General features: G+C 26.7%; 1 protein-coding gene and 1 long non-coding RNA gene across 9 annotated transcripts in view; one reads left to right on the top strand and one right to left on the bottom strand.

The window, feature by feature from the left end:
• Positions 1–4,104, top strand: part of LOC141533483 (uncharacterized) — a 32,463-nt gene extending 28,359 nt beyond the window's left edge. Inside the window, exons 6-8 of one of the 3 annotated variants that reach the window (XR_012480274.1) lie at positions 60–281; positions 3,080–3,390; positions 3,572–3,712. Coding sequence is in view for 1 of the 3 variants with exons in the window: in XM_074252394.1 (XP_074108495.1) it covers positions 3,094–3,390; positions 3,460–4,104 (942 nt within the window). In the remaining 2 variants the exon portion in view is untranslated. Of the gene's footprint in view, positions 1–59; positions 282–386; positions 935–3,079; positions 3,391–3,459 lie in introns of those variants that run through there. The other 2 variants (XR_012480275.1, XM_074252394.1) reach the window with 2 other exon arrangements.
• A 281-nt stretch (positions 4,105–4,385) lies between these two features.
• Positions 4,386–12,082, bottom strand: LOC141533497 (uncharacterized). Of its 6 annotated transcripts, XR_012480285.1 has the most exons (8): positions 12,061–12,075; positions 11,267–11,449; positions 11,151–11,199; positions 10,973–11,090; positions 10,404–10,869; positions 5,815–6,144; positions 5,452–5,685; positions 4,567–4,707 (listed from the first exon to the last, which is right to left on the bottom strand). It is a non-coding gene; the product is annotated as an uncharacterized LOC141533497 (long non-coding RNA). The 6 variants fall into 6 exon arrangements; XR_012480284.1 differs by lacking the exon at positions 12,061–12,075 and having other exon boundaries at positions 4,386–4,707; positions 11,267–12,058; XR_012480288.1 differs by having other exon boundaries at positions 5,452–5,703; positions 5,749–6,144; positions 11,267–12,082.
• Between the last annotated feature and the right edge of the window lie 3,489 nt (positions 12,083–15,571).

Here is a 15,571-nt window from a genome sequence, read left to right as displayed (position 1 = left end):
ACTGATTATTGTCAGGGCCAGTTGGCTTTAATTGTTTAATAAACTTGGTTTTTTTTTAGGCTACTTCAGGAAGTTAATTTAACATGCAGCAGTTGATGCACTCTTGCACGCACGATTTAATTTCGTGGTTTTATTGTCCAGTTTTGAATTACAAGCATGGAAATATAGGGCCACTGGTACAAGTAATATCACAGAAAATACAAGACTACTTAGTTTATAACACGATCGAAGTTGTTTCAGCTATTTGATCCAAAGTTTATTATATCAACACATTTAAGATGGTAAGTTACATTTGTCATCGTGATTATGATGATGAAATAGTTTATTACACATTTAATGAAGTGAAATGAAAAATGTTTAAATGATACTATTCTTATTAACTGAAGGCTATACTGCATAAATATAAACATTATTAAATATTATTATTGTAAATAGTAATAAATCAATCCAAGTCGTCAGTAGACGACCGAAAGGACAGTGTCCTCTTTGTATAATATTAAGAGTATATTAATATAATATAGTTATTAAATATTAAACAATACAAAAATTAAGTAATGATGACATGCAAAAAAGTGAACAGCCAATAATGATTGCTCTGTTGATTTATTCATTGACTTTACATTACGTTATCGGTTAATTCTGTGTTAAAACTAGTTTTATTAGAAATATAATAATTTTATTTTAATTAATTTCTTTCTTTTTCATTACTATTATAATGTGCACAAATATAATGATAAGAATTAAAGCAGATAAACATTTTTTTTTTTTAGTGCGAAAGTGTAGCTTGAGATTATTTATATACATATATATTTCATTATTATTTTTCGCATATATATTATATAAGTCATAACAATCACTTTTAAAAATAAATACAATAATATGAATTGTTTTTTATTTTTTATTTAATTGTTGCTTAGAATCATTTTAACTTTTTTTATGGGATATATACTTTTATCTTTCAATTCTATGTTAATCAAATATAAACCAATTATTTTTTTTTTTTCAATAATATATAAAAGAAAAAAAATAATTGGTTTATATTTTATTAATATAGAATTGAAAAATAAAAGTATATATCCCATAAAAAAAAGTTAAAATGATTCTAAGCAACAATTAAATGAAAAATAAAACACAATTTATATTATTGTATTTATTTTTAAAAGTGATTATTATGATTTATATCATCAAAGTATTATTATTATTATTATTATTATTATTATAAAAATTGTAACAAAAATCTTGGTAAATCCGTTAAAATATTGAAATAAAAACTGTATATTACTTTTTTCATAAGTATAAAAATGCATCGCGCTTTATGTTTTATAATTATTATTTTTTAATAAAAATATATTGATTAATAAGAAAAGTTAACATTGTATAATTTAATTATTGTAAGCGTTATTTTTAAACTACTTTTATTTCCCGCTTTAATTAGTATTTCATGCTAAAACAAATGACAATCGAAATTGCAATAATAATCATATAACTGTTTTATGTTGCCATTTAATAAATAAAAGCTATCTTCTGTACATTCTAATATATGTCTATTCATTTAAATAATTTATAATTAAACTACAATATTTTATAATGACGAGTTGGGCAGCTGTACCGTTTGTTGAAGTTTTAAATAGAGTGGTAAATTTTGAAATTTGTTCTGATAATGGTAAAATCAAATCAAGACGTGATCCGGTTTGGTCAGATATTTGTAAAATTTGGAAGTTAGCTTCTGGAAAATACTTGAAAACTCCAATTGCTTTATATATTGAGGTCACACAAAACCGCAATAATATTTTTGAGCGATATCTAAAGGAGCGTGGTTTAAATTTTTCAAAGACTGATCATAAGAAAGATATTTTTCATGTACAAAATGAATCGGTTGAAAGTATGGAAACTCAAGAAAAGTATATAAGTTTTAATATAACTTTTACTAAAGAAGAATGGTTAAAAATTAAACCAATCGAGAAAATCGATTGCAATAATAAAAAATATTTGGCATTAAAAAACGGTTGGACATCTATCGTTACAAAATTAATATATATTTCACAAAAATTACCTTGCGCATTTAAATTTTCTCAACAATCAGTTCTCCACCTAGAAAATAAAAATAACATTGATAAATTTATACTTAAAATTTCTGGTTCATGCACTGAAAAATTATGTCATGCGGCTATTCTTGGAGAGTGTATTTTTAATTTCAGTGACGATGAAAATGTGTCCATGCTAATACATACAACCAATACTTTAAAAATTCCCCATTCTAAAAAACTGCGTATTGCTGGAGAACAAAGGCGTCAATTTGCAAAAGATTTAGAACTGCAAAAAGGAAACCAGTACAAAAGAAAGCTCATAGAAACATATCAAAAGTATGGCGAACAAGCAGCACCAATAATTCCAAATGCACCTGTTCTTAATCAGATACGTCATGAAGGGAAGAAAATCCGACTTGGTATCCAAGGAAGCTTATTTGATTCGTTAAAACATTTGAAACATAATAATTCAGAATTTGTTAATGTTATTAAACAAGTGGGATGCGATAAATTTTTCATTATGTACTGGACTCCGCAGCAAATTGATTTATATAATGATCTAATTAAACTTAACCCGATAGTTTCCTTAGATGCCACTGGAAGTGTCGTTCGAAAAATACCATTTGCTGAAGATAGTCAACAGAGTCCAATATTTTTATATCAAATTGTTACATATATTAACAATTTAATCGTACCGATTTGTCAGATGTTATCCGAGAGACATGACACAAAAATCCTGACATTTTGGCTTCTCGAGTGGATTTCATCAAAAATTCGAATACCTCTGGATGTAGTAACGGATATGTCTGCAGCTCTACAAAATGCGATATGTTTAGCTTTTTGTAACCTGAGTTATAAACAATATTTATCTAACTCTTTCAAGTTTTTAATTAAAAAAACTGAAACTTTGCCACAATTATATTTAAGGATTGATATAGCCCATTTGATTCACAACGTATCAATGGACAAATGTTTTTCATCAACAAAATTTATAGTTAAAGATTTTTATCTGAGAGCTATCGGCTTAATGAGCACACTCGAAAATTTTTCAGATATTGAAAGACTAATGAAAACTTTATTGAACATCTGTCAAAATGAATATGGGTGCAAAAACGATATTCAATGGATATTGAAAAATTTGGAAACTTTTAGTTTTGACGATACAGCTATTGATTATAAAACCATTAAAAACAGTAATAGTTGTGAGAAAGAAAAGTCCTGCGATACCCACTTATTTTGCCATGATGAGGATCTAGAAGACGATGATTCTGAGGCTTCAAGTTCAACTGATGATTCTCAATTATCAAATTATATTGATAAAATTGTAAAAAACTCTCAGAGCAATATCAATTCTGATAATTCTGTAAGGTTTGACGATTTTAATCCTTATTATTTAGTAGCAATATTAAAAAAACTAATTAAATTATTCAAGCAATTTCCGGCTTGGACAAACGTAATGCGAAAACATTATGAATCAAAAAATCATATTGCCACTTCGTCCCGTTCTGAGAACTATTTTAAATACATCAAAGATAATGTTTTAGAAGGTCACCAGCCTACTCGCGCAGATATGTTTTTAGTCGAACATGTCAAAACAATTTCTACAAGAATAATCGAAGGAAGAGTTGCGTATGAGAAACAACAGATGATTCAAAAAGTATCAAATAATACAAAAAAAGTGACAGACAACAACATGCTAAACTGTGAAGAAAATTGGAGGAATAAAAATAAACTTCGTGAAACTCTTGAATTAAATATCACCGAGAATACATTTTCGGAAATTTCTCTGAATACTATAGAGGAGAAATTAAAACAGTTTAAAAATAATGCTGAAGAAAGAGAAATGTTACATGAATCCGAATCATCTAAAGAAATTATTTTACCAAATGTAAGTATGTCATCAGATTTGGAACCAAAGTCTACTGTTGTTGTTATCGATTCTTCCGTTGATGAGTGTAGTGAAGATGCTTTAAAATTATCAACAAATATTAATTTGAGTTTCAGTAAAGAAATTAGTACCAAAGTTAATAATAGTTTAAATTGGTCTGAACCAAAATTTCATTCTACCCCAGTATAATTGTCAAATTTTTCATATGAACAGAAAGAAGAAAGTAGTTATTCAATAGTACTCAATGAGCAACCAATCCCATTTAAAATTTGTGAAACTAAAATACCGCTAAAACGGAAATATATCTCAAACAGTGATTCATATAAGCCAGTTAAGAGAGGAAAATATGTTAATCCTTTACCAGGAGCAACATTAATCCACCAAAATGCAGTTTCCATGAAGTCTAAAATTACTAAAAAAGAAAAATGATTGAAAATGGTAGCAGATGTGCACCTCAAAAAGTTGGTAATGTAAAATTATCCCTTAAAAATACTTGTTCATTTGATAGTATAGTAGAAATTTTGTCTTTTGCCTATTTAAATTTCAAAAGTTTTCAAAATTTTATTGACAATCAAAAAAATCATTCGCAATTTATAAAAATCCTACAGTTATGCGCGCAGGTTGGTGCTACTCCAGACTTTTACACTAAAAGATTTAATCTATTAAGAAGAATATTCCATGCAGAACAATATGTTATTAACTGTGTATGTGATGTCAATGAACTAATTCCAAATTTGCTAAGAAATTATGAATCTATCACTGAACGGCGAGATTGTGTAAAATGTGCATCTTCTGAAACAAAAAAATTATCAACATTAAACGCTAATGCTAAATTAGTATGGGATAATGGTTTTGATTATTTAGAGGAAAGTGTTTTGAATGATATCGAAAAAGAAACATTTTATTATAAAAAGTGTAAAAAAATTGTGACCGGTCGTAAACTGGAAATTGATTCGTATTTATTGTTAAATTTAGATCATTTTTATGAAGCACAATGTTCATCAGGAGAAAAGTTATTAAATACTAATTTACGAGAAATTCCTATAACATTTAATATTCAAAATAAAAAATATTTGCTAACTGGAGTTATTGAATATGAACCATCGGCAATACCGAAAGGCATCGGACATTTTGTGGCTTTTACGCGTACAATTCAAAACAAATGGACTAAGTTTAATGACTTGCAAGATACTCCACATATTTTACGTACTAAACTACCGAATGTTAGAATTTCCACATTATTATACGTCTTATTGTAAAATTTTATGAATGGTATTATTAATTAATAAAACTAATTGAACTCAAAACAATAAATTGGTATTTATATTCTACAATAATCTTTTCAAAATTGATAAAACTTATATACATCATTACAATTTGTACGATTATGTAATTAAAGACGATAATTTTTTTTAATGAATATTTTGAAACGCAGAGGTAGCTTCAATAATGACTTTTATGATTGATAAATGATATAATGTACAAATTAACTTTTAATCCGGTTAATTTATTTAAATAGTTTTAATCTATGCTTACCAGTAATCCTCTATGAGTAAAAGTAGTTAGGTTAAATATTACTGTGTCCCTATCATCAACATTTTCATGTATTAATTTCACTGTTTTTTTATCGTTCATTTTTTCATTTTTTTTTAGTACCATCAACAGCCATTGGAATTATACATTAAAGAATTTCATGGAGAGTTACTCAAGACTCTCAAGAACCACTTGTTTGAAATCGATTAAACGGGCAGTAGGACGATTTCATTCAGTCTAAAATATTTTGAATTTCTATTTATTTATTTTGAAAAGTGTCATAAAATGCTATGAACTTACCAATTTAATTAATGTTTCTTTATACAATTCATTGTATAAATACTTACAGTACCCAATTTTTAATACCTTAAAATCGTACTGAAGGTTCTTACTAACAAATTATAACTATGTTTATAATTAACTGCATGCTTCACAGAATCTTGTCTCCTTTTGATTGATACTGCAAATAATAAATAGACTATTTTGAGGATTATTATATTTATAATAAGAATAATGAAAGAAAAATACTTATCCAACACTTTATTTGCTAATATTAGAGTCCAAATTTGACAATCGCATCAAAATAATCTTTGGTAATTAAAACATATTTCTTCTTTTCGAATAGTTTATAATATTTTTCGACTGCATCCGATAAATTTTGCTTTATTTATTTACAATTTACTGACTATCATCGATCTAAACAATAGTTATATATATATTATATAATAAACTGATAACACTTAGGCTACATTTGCATTTGGCGCTTAACACACTTTCAGCACGCTTAATCTATAGTTTGTGCGTCTTGTACTTAGCATCCAAGACGAATGCACCCTAAGGTCATAGATATGTTTATTAAAAGAAAGGATTATTCATTTTAATCGATATGCATAATATCTTAATTTTTATCCTTCCTTCTTTAAATAAAGTCAAATAATTATTTTAATTCATTTGTACAATCGCTATCGTTACGCCTGGTGTACTAAAGTTGGCCCTCTATACTATCCTTTACAAAATGCTGGTTTAGTATATACTATATAGTATACCAGACATTAATTAATGAAACCGATTGTGCTTTACAACGGTAGAAAACCATCTAGACAAATATCTGGTAATTATCTAGTAAGTTATTTGGTTATTTATCAGCTAAAATTTCGGAATGTAATTTAACAATGTGGATGATTATGAGTGCGTTCACATTTAACGTTTGAAATGTGCTTGTGAGGACAACATACGGACAATGGATATTTCTAGCGTAACATGCAACACGACCATCTATAAACATAGAAAATGTCTAAAGGTGTAAATCATGTAAATCATAACGTTGGATAATTTAAATACTGTATAGAAGCAGTATATTTTTAATAAACAATTTTTAAATGTTAATTAATGTTCTATCAAACTTATATATGTCGGTTTTTTTCTATTATTACCTATACTGAAACAAGTCGATGTCTAACAAATTTTTTATTTTATTTAAAGAACAAATTAATCGCAAGAAAATAAAAAAAAAAATAATTTATGAAAATATCCACATGTGAAATTTTTTTTATCATTTTTTTTTCTTAAAGAAAATTTAAAAAGAAATGTATAAATTTTTTGATTTCTTGTATTTTCAATGCCATATTTTGGATTGATTCAAAATAAAAGTTAGATCATAGAATTGACCAACAATAACTATCACAAATATAATTTTACGACATTAATTCATTCTTGTGACTAAGTATATAAATTGAGAGTATATATATGTAAAATTACATTTATGATTACGGTGTTCACTAGAACTTTCAATTGCACGTTTCGAAGAGTAGATTTAATGCGAATAATTAATTTGTAATCGAGTATGAGTCTCAATGACAATGTGATTTGATGACTAATTAAATACATCAACATTAATAATAAACATTCGAAACTTGCTCTTGTTAGTTTTTTGTGAGAAAATTGAGATAGAACTACAGCAATTTTATAGAGCTTTTACCATAATTATTAAAAAAAAATTTTAACAGAAAAAGAAATTAAAACGTAAAATGTATGTTCTTCATTAGATTATGTATCTTCTGCAATCACAGTAGTTTTAATAATAAAAATAAGTGAATTTTAATAAACCCAAGTTGTTCATAATATATGGGTTGAGCAATTAAATTTGTTTACTTTATAGTAAATAATTACAGTGAACATTTTCAATTATGAAAAATATTTATGTTAAAAAAAATCACTACATGCAATAAAATTTAATCAATTTATTTTATTTACCCTACTTATTTGTTTCTTTTTTGTTTTATTAATTTAACTGATGAATAGCAAAAAAAGTTAATATTTAATAATCTTAATAGGTCTAGAAGACTAGAATTTCGATAAGAGCTACATATAACCATCGATAAATTGAATCATCAAATAGAAGTAATTCGTTGATATGTTATAATATCGAATTAATTAATTTAAAAAATAATTATAACACTATATAATTACAGAATTTAAAATGAAACACTATTTAATTATTTACTATAAGTTATTAATAGCTCTGAAATTATTAATGATATAAGTTTAAAGCCGCATCACTTAGAGCTGTAACAGCAGATATGTGATGTTCTCTTGACATATTTTTATAACAAATCATGAAAAAAATGTAAATAAATTTATATTTATCTATCGAAATTCAAATAACTAAATGCTTGATTGTTATAATTTTTTTCCGAATGATTAGTTAAAATAAAAACTATTAAGTATATCATTAGAAATAATTAAATAATTTACCGGTGATATTGTCAGTTGTGTGTTCCTAAAAACTTTACTTTTAGAGTTTAAATATATATATTTTTTTTTATTTAATAATACATCATGAAATTTATTTTTATATTCTATTTATTGAAGACGCTTCAATTAGCCCGTTTGTAATATTCATTATCATTCTACATTATGTACCCTTGTGGAAATAATTCTCTGAAAAAACTCTTGAAAAGTCTTTATAAATCTGAATAAGACTTTTCGAAAGTCTTCACATCCCTAACTAAGTAAAGGAAAGACTTAATAAGTCTTCAAAACTCTGCAATACTCTTCAAAAGTCAAATTTTCCCTGCAATTTCGGAATTTCTCAAAGAGTTATTAAGACTTGATAAGACTTGTTCAGTTTTACAGGAAAAGAAGAAAATATTTCTTTTCAAAAAAATTACTTATCAGAATTAAATAAAACTATAAAAAAGAATTAATGCATGTTTTAAAAAAATTTTTTTTAAATAATATTTTCATCATGAAAATACTTTGATGGGCATCGAATCACTCATAGTTGAGCAAGTCAAAACATCAACAGCAAATGAAGTGCACTTGATGTTGGAAACAGATACTACTCAAAGAGTACATCCAATCGGTATTTAATTTGGACTATCAAATATTAAAGTCAACTTTCTAGGTAGGAAAGAATTTTCTATCCACACGCTATCTGCTGGAATTAATTGATACCTAACATATTTTAGTTTACGAATTTACAGTTAGAATCTTTGAGTGTTCTTAGTTTCTAATAGGTGGCATGTTGTTAGAAAATTCTTTCCTACCTAGAAAGTTGACTTTAATATTTGATAGTCCAAATTAAATACCGATTGGATTTACTCTTTGAGTAATATCTGTTTCCAACAGCAAGTGCACTTCATTTGCTGTTGATGTTTTGACTTGCTCAACTATTAGTGATTCGATGCCCATCAAAGTATTTTCGTGATGAAAATATTATTTAAAAAAATTTTTTAAAACATGCATTAATTCTTTTTATAGTTTTATTTAATTCTGATAAGTAATTTTTTGAAAAGAAATATTTTCTTCTTTTCTTGTAAAACTGAACAAGTCTTATCAAGTCTTAATAACTCTTTGAGAAATTCCGAAATTGCAGGGAAAATTTGACTTTTGAAGAGTATTGCAGAGTTTTGAAGACTTATTAAGTCTTTCCTTCACTTAGTTAGGGATGTGAAGAATTTCGAAAAGTCTTATTCAGAGTTATAAAGACTTGTCAAGAGTTTTTTCAGAGAATTATTTCCACAAGGGTAATAATAACAAAACCAAAATATTGATTAAAGTCTGTTTCTCCAAACATATAAATAATATTTTTGGAATACGATTATTTTCATTGAATCATGAGGATTCAAAAATAAATAAAATTTCGTGAAAAATTTTTATTTAACAATTATCTTAATTTTTTAATTTGAACATTACAGCAACGATGAATTATCACACTTTCACAGAGTTTAACGCAACATTGTTAAAGAAAGTTTTGTATTTGGCAAAACTAAAATATTTTAAGCAATTATGGTTTCTTCTACTGTTCTTCCGTCGTCACAGAAATTAGAGGGACTGACTTCTTATTAAGAAAAAATTTTAATAAATATTCATCAGTGTAATTGAAAAACTAATCAATTCTTTTTTGATTTAATTAAAAAAATGCTGCAAGTATAAAGAATAAATTTCATTAAGTTCTTCAGGTAAATTTACCTGAAAAGCACAATTTACGACTATCGAATAGTCACTGAAATAACACTAATACGAAGAATGTTTTATAAGTGCATTTTACAAAGTCTCAAAAGTTTTTGACATCTATGCAGCTCCAAGACCTAAAATAAGATGATTGATCTTTTTAAGAAAACTATTCATGCATAAAATAGTAGTAGTGATATAATAATAATATTATTATTATTATTATCGTTATTTTTTACTAACAGTTACATTTACGCACTTTTAATACTAATATAAATATGCAAATAATAATTCTAATCGTTTAATGATAAAAAAAAACAGCTTTGCTCAACGAGTGACTGATTTTTATTTATTAAAAATATATACCACTTGAAATAGTCTTAATTTATCATGACATTCAAAACATAATACTCGTTGTTTGGTATTTAATAATTATTTATTGAAATAATTGACTTCCGGTATCATGTTTACAGAATCAAATTTGAGTTATTATATTTTACCGTAAAAGTAGTTCATGAGGCGAGATTATTTAAGCGTCGCAGCAACTAACTGGTACTGGTGCAACAACTTCAGGCTCAAAAGCACCATCCACTGCAATGATGTCAATCTTGACTTTCATAGACTATTTATCTGTTGAACATTCGTCACCACAATTTTGCTTAGCCTCTTCGTTGATGCTATTTCTGTGCTTCGTTTTCGTAATCTTAACTTGTTCAGCGATTGCGACAACTGTTTCTGTTATTGAGTTACTTTTTCAGATTTAAAGTCGCCAATTTAGTTTGACTTCTTCGACAGCAGATTATTCTTCAACTTGTTTAGTCTTAGTCTTAGTCTTAATAGCGGGAGCTGATTATTTAACTTCTTCGAATATCTTTTCAGCTTTAAAAATTTCTTCAGTTTTAAGTAGTGTTCATGTAGATTTATCCTCTACTAATGTAGTCTCAAATTTTTTATCAGCTTCAGTCTCTATTTTAGTTTCAGCAATAAGTGCATAGATGTTTTGAATACGAAAATAAAAATTATTTTTTAAATAAATCTTTTGAATTATTGTATTTCTAGTAATACTTACGTTATTTGTAGGAATGACAAATTGTGAAAGTTAACTTATGAGTGTAATTTACTCATACATTTGCTATCCGGTATAATTTATTTGGTGCACTTATTGTAAGTCCAGACCAAGGGTTATCCTATATGAAGTAAATAATAATATTAATGTTAAAATGTAAGACATAAATTTAATTAATTACCTCACTTAAAACAAAACTTAATTATTTTTTTTGGCCATTAAAAAAAGAACTGAAAAAAAAATTAATTCTTATACATTCATTTTACTAATATAAATAGTAATATACAAAATATTTACCTATTTTGTTTATACATTGTAAACAATTAAATTTATTTTTCTTGCTATCCTGTTAGGTTATTACCGAAAAAATCACTTCATATATATCCTCTTCAATTATACCAACTTAACTTTATATTTTTTCTTTCTCTCAGTGCGCCTGCGCCTTACATTTGTTGGTGCGCATGCGTATAATATATCTTGCTGTGACGTCACCATGTCGTAATTATTAAATAAGCATAAAAATTATGTTTCATTAATTAACGATAATTAAAAGAAAATAAATAAGATAAAGCACAAAATTCAAATGAACAAAAAGTGAGCAATTTATTGAAAACAAAAAATAATCGAAAGTTCCATTGGTTCACGTACTAAAGGCAAAACAATATTTTGTATTTATAATAATTAATAATAAATTAATTAATTAATTTACAGGGTGAACAATTTTTGATATGAATTGAGCAATTAATGAGCAATTAGGAGCATTTATTTATTTTATTCTGTCTTTGTGACTCTATGCCAATTTTTTTGTGGTCCCTTAAGGGACTAAGAGTCGCTTAACAGTTTCACAAGTCTGCGCATGCGCCGAACTAACTAAAAAGAACTGAAAATATTGTTAAGAAAAAATTAAATTAAAATGGAAAAATGATCGAACAAACAATCAAATTAATCGAACAAACAATAAAAAAAATTAATTTATCGTTTAAAAAAAAATTTTTTTCAATTCGAGCCATAAAACGCTAACTTAACAAAAAAAATTTGTTTAATTTTTTATAAATAAACAATAACCGAACAAATAAATATTTTTAACGAACAAATAAGAACAAACGACGAACAAACGATTTGTATAGATCCGATTAAATAAAATTAATTATTTGATACTAGGTTTATACAGGTGGGATAATTGACAGAGTCTGCCCACTAAAATCGTACCTGTTAAGTTACCCTTTTTCACCACTAGCGTCGCTAATGTTCCTTTTGTACTGACGTGAATATAGCATAGTAAATACATGTGAAGTTATGTCCAGCGAGGTCACTAGTGTGATGCCAGGCATTACTCTACAGGTGACACCACCTGTTAGTTTAACGCGAATTTAAATGTTCAAATGATATATATTCAAATTCAATCTCAATTCGAAAATTAAATATAAACCTCTGCTTAAAAACATAAATAAATCTTAAGCTGTTTACTTAGTCATCGTCTGTGAGGCAGAAAATTCGTTATAATTTGTTGCTCACAAAAAAAAAAAAACGGAAAGTAAAATTTAGAGTAAATACAAAGAAGTATTGTCGTTTGGTCCTGGAAACCATAAAAGAGTTTTGAAAAATCCCGGAGCCATGTGTTGGCCACATGACATTTGGGACTCTTGAGGAAAGTCATAAAAGACGCGTGGAAATCTCAAAAATCCATTTGTCCTTAAGTGATTAAATATTTTAATAAACATGTAACATTAAATAGACAAGTTAGAGAAAAATATCTTATTGTTAATATTAGATTTTAAAGAAATACTTGGCTAAGCTAAATAATAATAATTCAGCTTAAAGATATTTGACTAGATGTTTGATAATTTGTAATTAAATTATAAATGGAATAACACGCGCAAACTAACTATAACTTTATCAAATTATTTTAATCAAATAACTAAGTTACCCTATTCTTAGTAATAATATATAATAATTATTTATTGATAATTGTTCAATAATAAGTAAGTAGCATCTTATGTAACCTTTAAGGAATTAATTTCAATGGTTTAGTTATAATTTTAGAAGTGACGTCAAAATGACTATGTCATACTATTATCATCTGTACCTCGACCGGGTTTTCTGCGGTTTCCCTAAATAAAGGTCGCGAATGCTTAAATAAAGCAGGGGCGAATGCAGGTACATTGTAATTTAAGTCGGCCGCAGACGCAAACTAGAATAATATTATTATATATATATATTCTAATATTATAGGAAGATTATTATTATTACTGTTATAAGCTAATCGACCAACAAATTATTTAATCAAGATAGTAAATGTAAATGTAATAAATAGTTTAATAGTTAAAACTTAAGTGATAGTATGTAAAACTATATTATATATATTGTAGGAATAAGATATTTTGGGTGCATTCGCGTTGGACGCTCACACGCTTTGAGCGCTCACGCTTATAAGCACAAATTATTGGCGTTCGTGTAGACTTATGAACGCTTAGAATCAATCAGAAAATATCATTCGTTTTGGACGTTGTGAGCGTTAGTTTGTATCAAAATGGCGAATGTGGGAAATTTTTATCAAATAGTAAATAATTTATTGGAAATAATTAACGATGATTTTGATCGTGATGATAGTGATGAATATGATATGATTGAAGACAGTGATGATGAAATGGAGTGGGAATATTGTAATATTCACTTAAATTTCTCTTTCAAAAAAGAACCCATACCAAGGCTCCAAAATTTTGTTGAAGAGGTTATTCCAGCTTTTACTGATAAAGAATTTAAATCTCACTTAGGTAATTAATAAAATTTCAAACTTAATTTTATAAAAATGTCAAATTTTGTTTACCAATTTAAATTTATGGATTAAATTATAAATAAATAAATGTTTTAATAATTCTAGGTTATGTCGATCAACATTTAATTTTATCCTTGATACAATTAAACCATCGTTAACAAGAAAAATTTCAGGATCTCCAATGATACCGCCCGAAAAACAATTATTGATCGCTATATGGAAAATTGCCACTCCAGACTCATATCGGTATAATGAAAAAATATTACTGTAGTTTCAGGTAAAATTATTCGTTATAAGACTGATTTTAACTGAATGAATTGTTTTTGAAGGTCTATATGCCAAAAATTTGGCGTTAGTTTTGCCGCAGCGTTTTCAAGTTTACGAAGGGTTACATCAGCATTAGTTAAAATAGCTCCACATTTTATAACTTGGCCTGAAAACGACAAGTTTGAAGAAATTTCTAATCAATTTGAAGCTACGAGCGGTTTCCCTAAAGTTATCGGTGCAATTGATGGAACGCATATAAATATTCCTACACCACGTAAACACTCGGAATCTTATGTCAATAGAAAAGGACATCATTCAATTCAATTACAAGTAAGTAAGCAGTCACGTGTAACAATCCTTAAATATTTTCATTTTTACATTTTAATTCAAAACAGGCTGTTTGTGATGCACAAAGTAAATTTATCCACTGCTATGCTGGTAATGTTGGCTCTGTACATGGCGCACGAGTATTTCGTTTATCTGAAGTACATGGTTATCTCAGCGATCCAGAGAAATTTCCAAATGATTGTCATCTAGTTGGTGATGCGGCTTATCCTCTCCATAAACATTTACTAACACCGTATCGGGATAATGGACACTTATCAGCACGACAAAAAAATTACAATTTTTGTCATTCCTCAGCACGCATAGCTATTGAACGTGCATTTGGATTACTTAAAAAAAGATTTCGCAGCTTACTTACTGTTTTAGATATGAATCGAACAGATTTAATATCTGAATACATCATTGCTTGTTGTGTATTGCATAATATATGCTTATTGAAAGAAGATGCATTTCTCATTGACGAAATAATCGAAGAAAATGTAAATATAAATGACATAAACGATAATGGTCAAAATAGAGCATTATTAGCTGAAGCTGCCGAAAAACGGAATCGTATTTGTGACCAATTAATTATAAGAAATGTGTAATAAAAGTAAATGTAATTCTTACTGTAAATCAACTACAAATTTTACTATGCCAAAAAAATATGGTACGGATTTTTATATTTTAATCATTTTTGAACCACCACAGAATTGTAAATTTTTTAAAATTGTTAATCAATATTTTGAATGGAATATTTTATATTTTTGAACAATTGTATATGACCTATTGAGTGAATTTGCTTAATAAAAAATAACATTTCTTAATTTTTAAAAGCATTCATTTATTATATTCAAAGATATAAATTTTTTCTCACAAATAAGCAGTACAATAAACTATAAAATCTTTAATGTTAAAAATTTTTATCTCTTTTAAATTAAAATACTGTATCTGTAACGCTTATAAAATATATTTACTTAAGTAATTCCTGAATTATGGAGGTATATAGTTTATATATTAAAATACATTAGTACTTTAAATATTTTATATGAAAAAGTAGCTTTATAAATAAAAATCTTAAGTAAAAACAATAATCAGACTTTTAAAAGTATAGCACTAAAATATGATCACACTAAGAGCTATTTTTAGAATTTATAAGCTTTTCTAATAAATCCAAAGCTCGTTTTTATATTGAAGAGCCTCTTCTGCCTTTTGAGCTTTAAAAGCCATAAATT

Source organism: Cotesia typhae, unplaced genomic scaffold (assembly GCF_013202065.1).
Source record: "Cotesia typhae breed Kobodo isofemale line unplaced genomic scaffold, CoteBio_Ctyphae contig_9, whole genome shotgun sequence".
NCBI classification, from domain to species: domain Eukaryota; kingdom Metazoa; phylum Arthropoda; class Insecta; order Hymenoptera; family Braconidae; genus Cotesia; species Cotesia typhae.
Note: the sequence above shows the minus strand (reverse complement) of the source record. Positions and strands in the feature narration are given on the sequence as shown.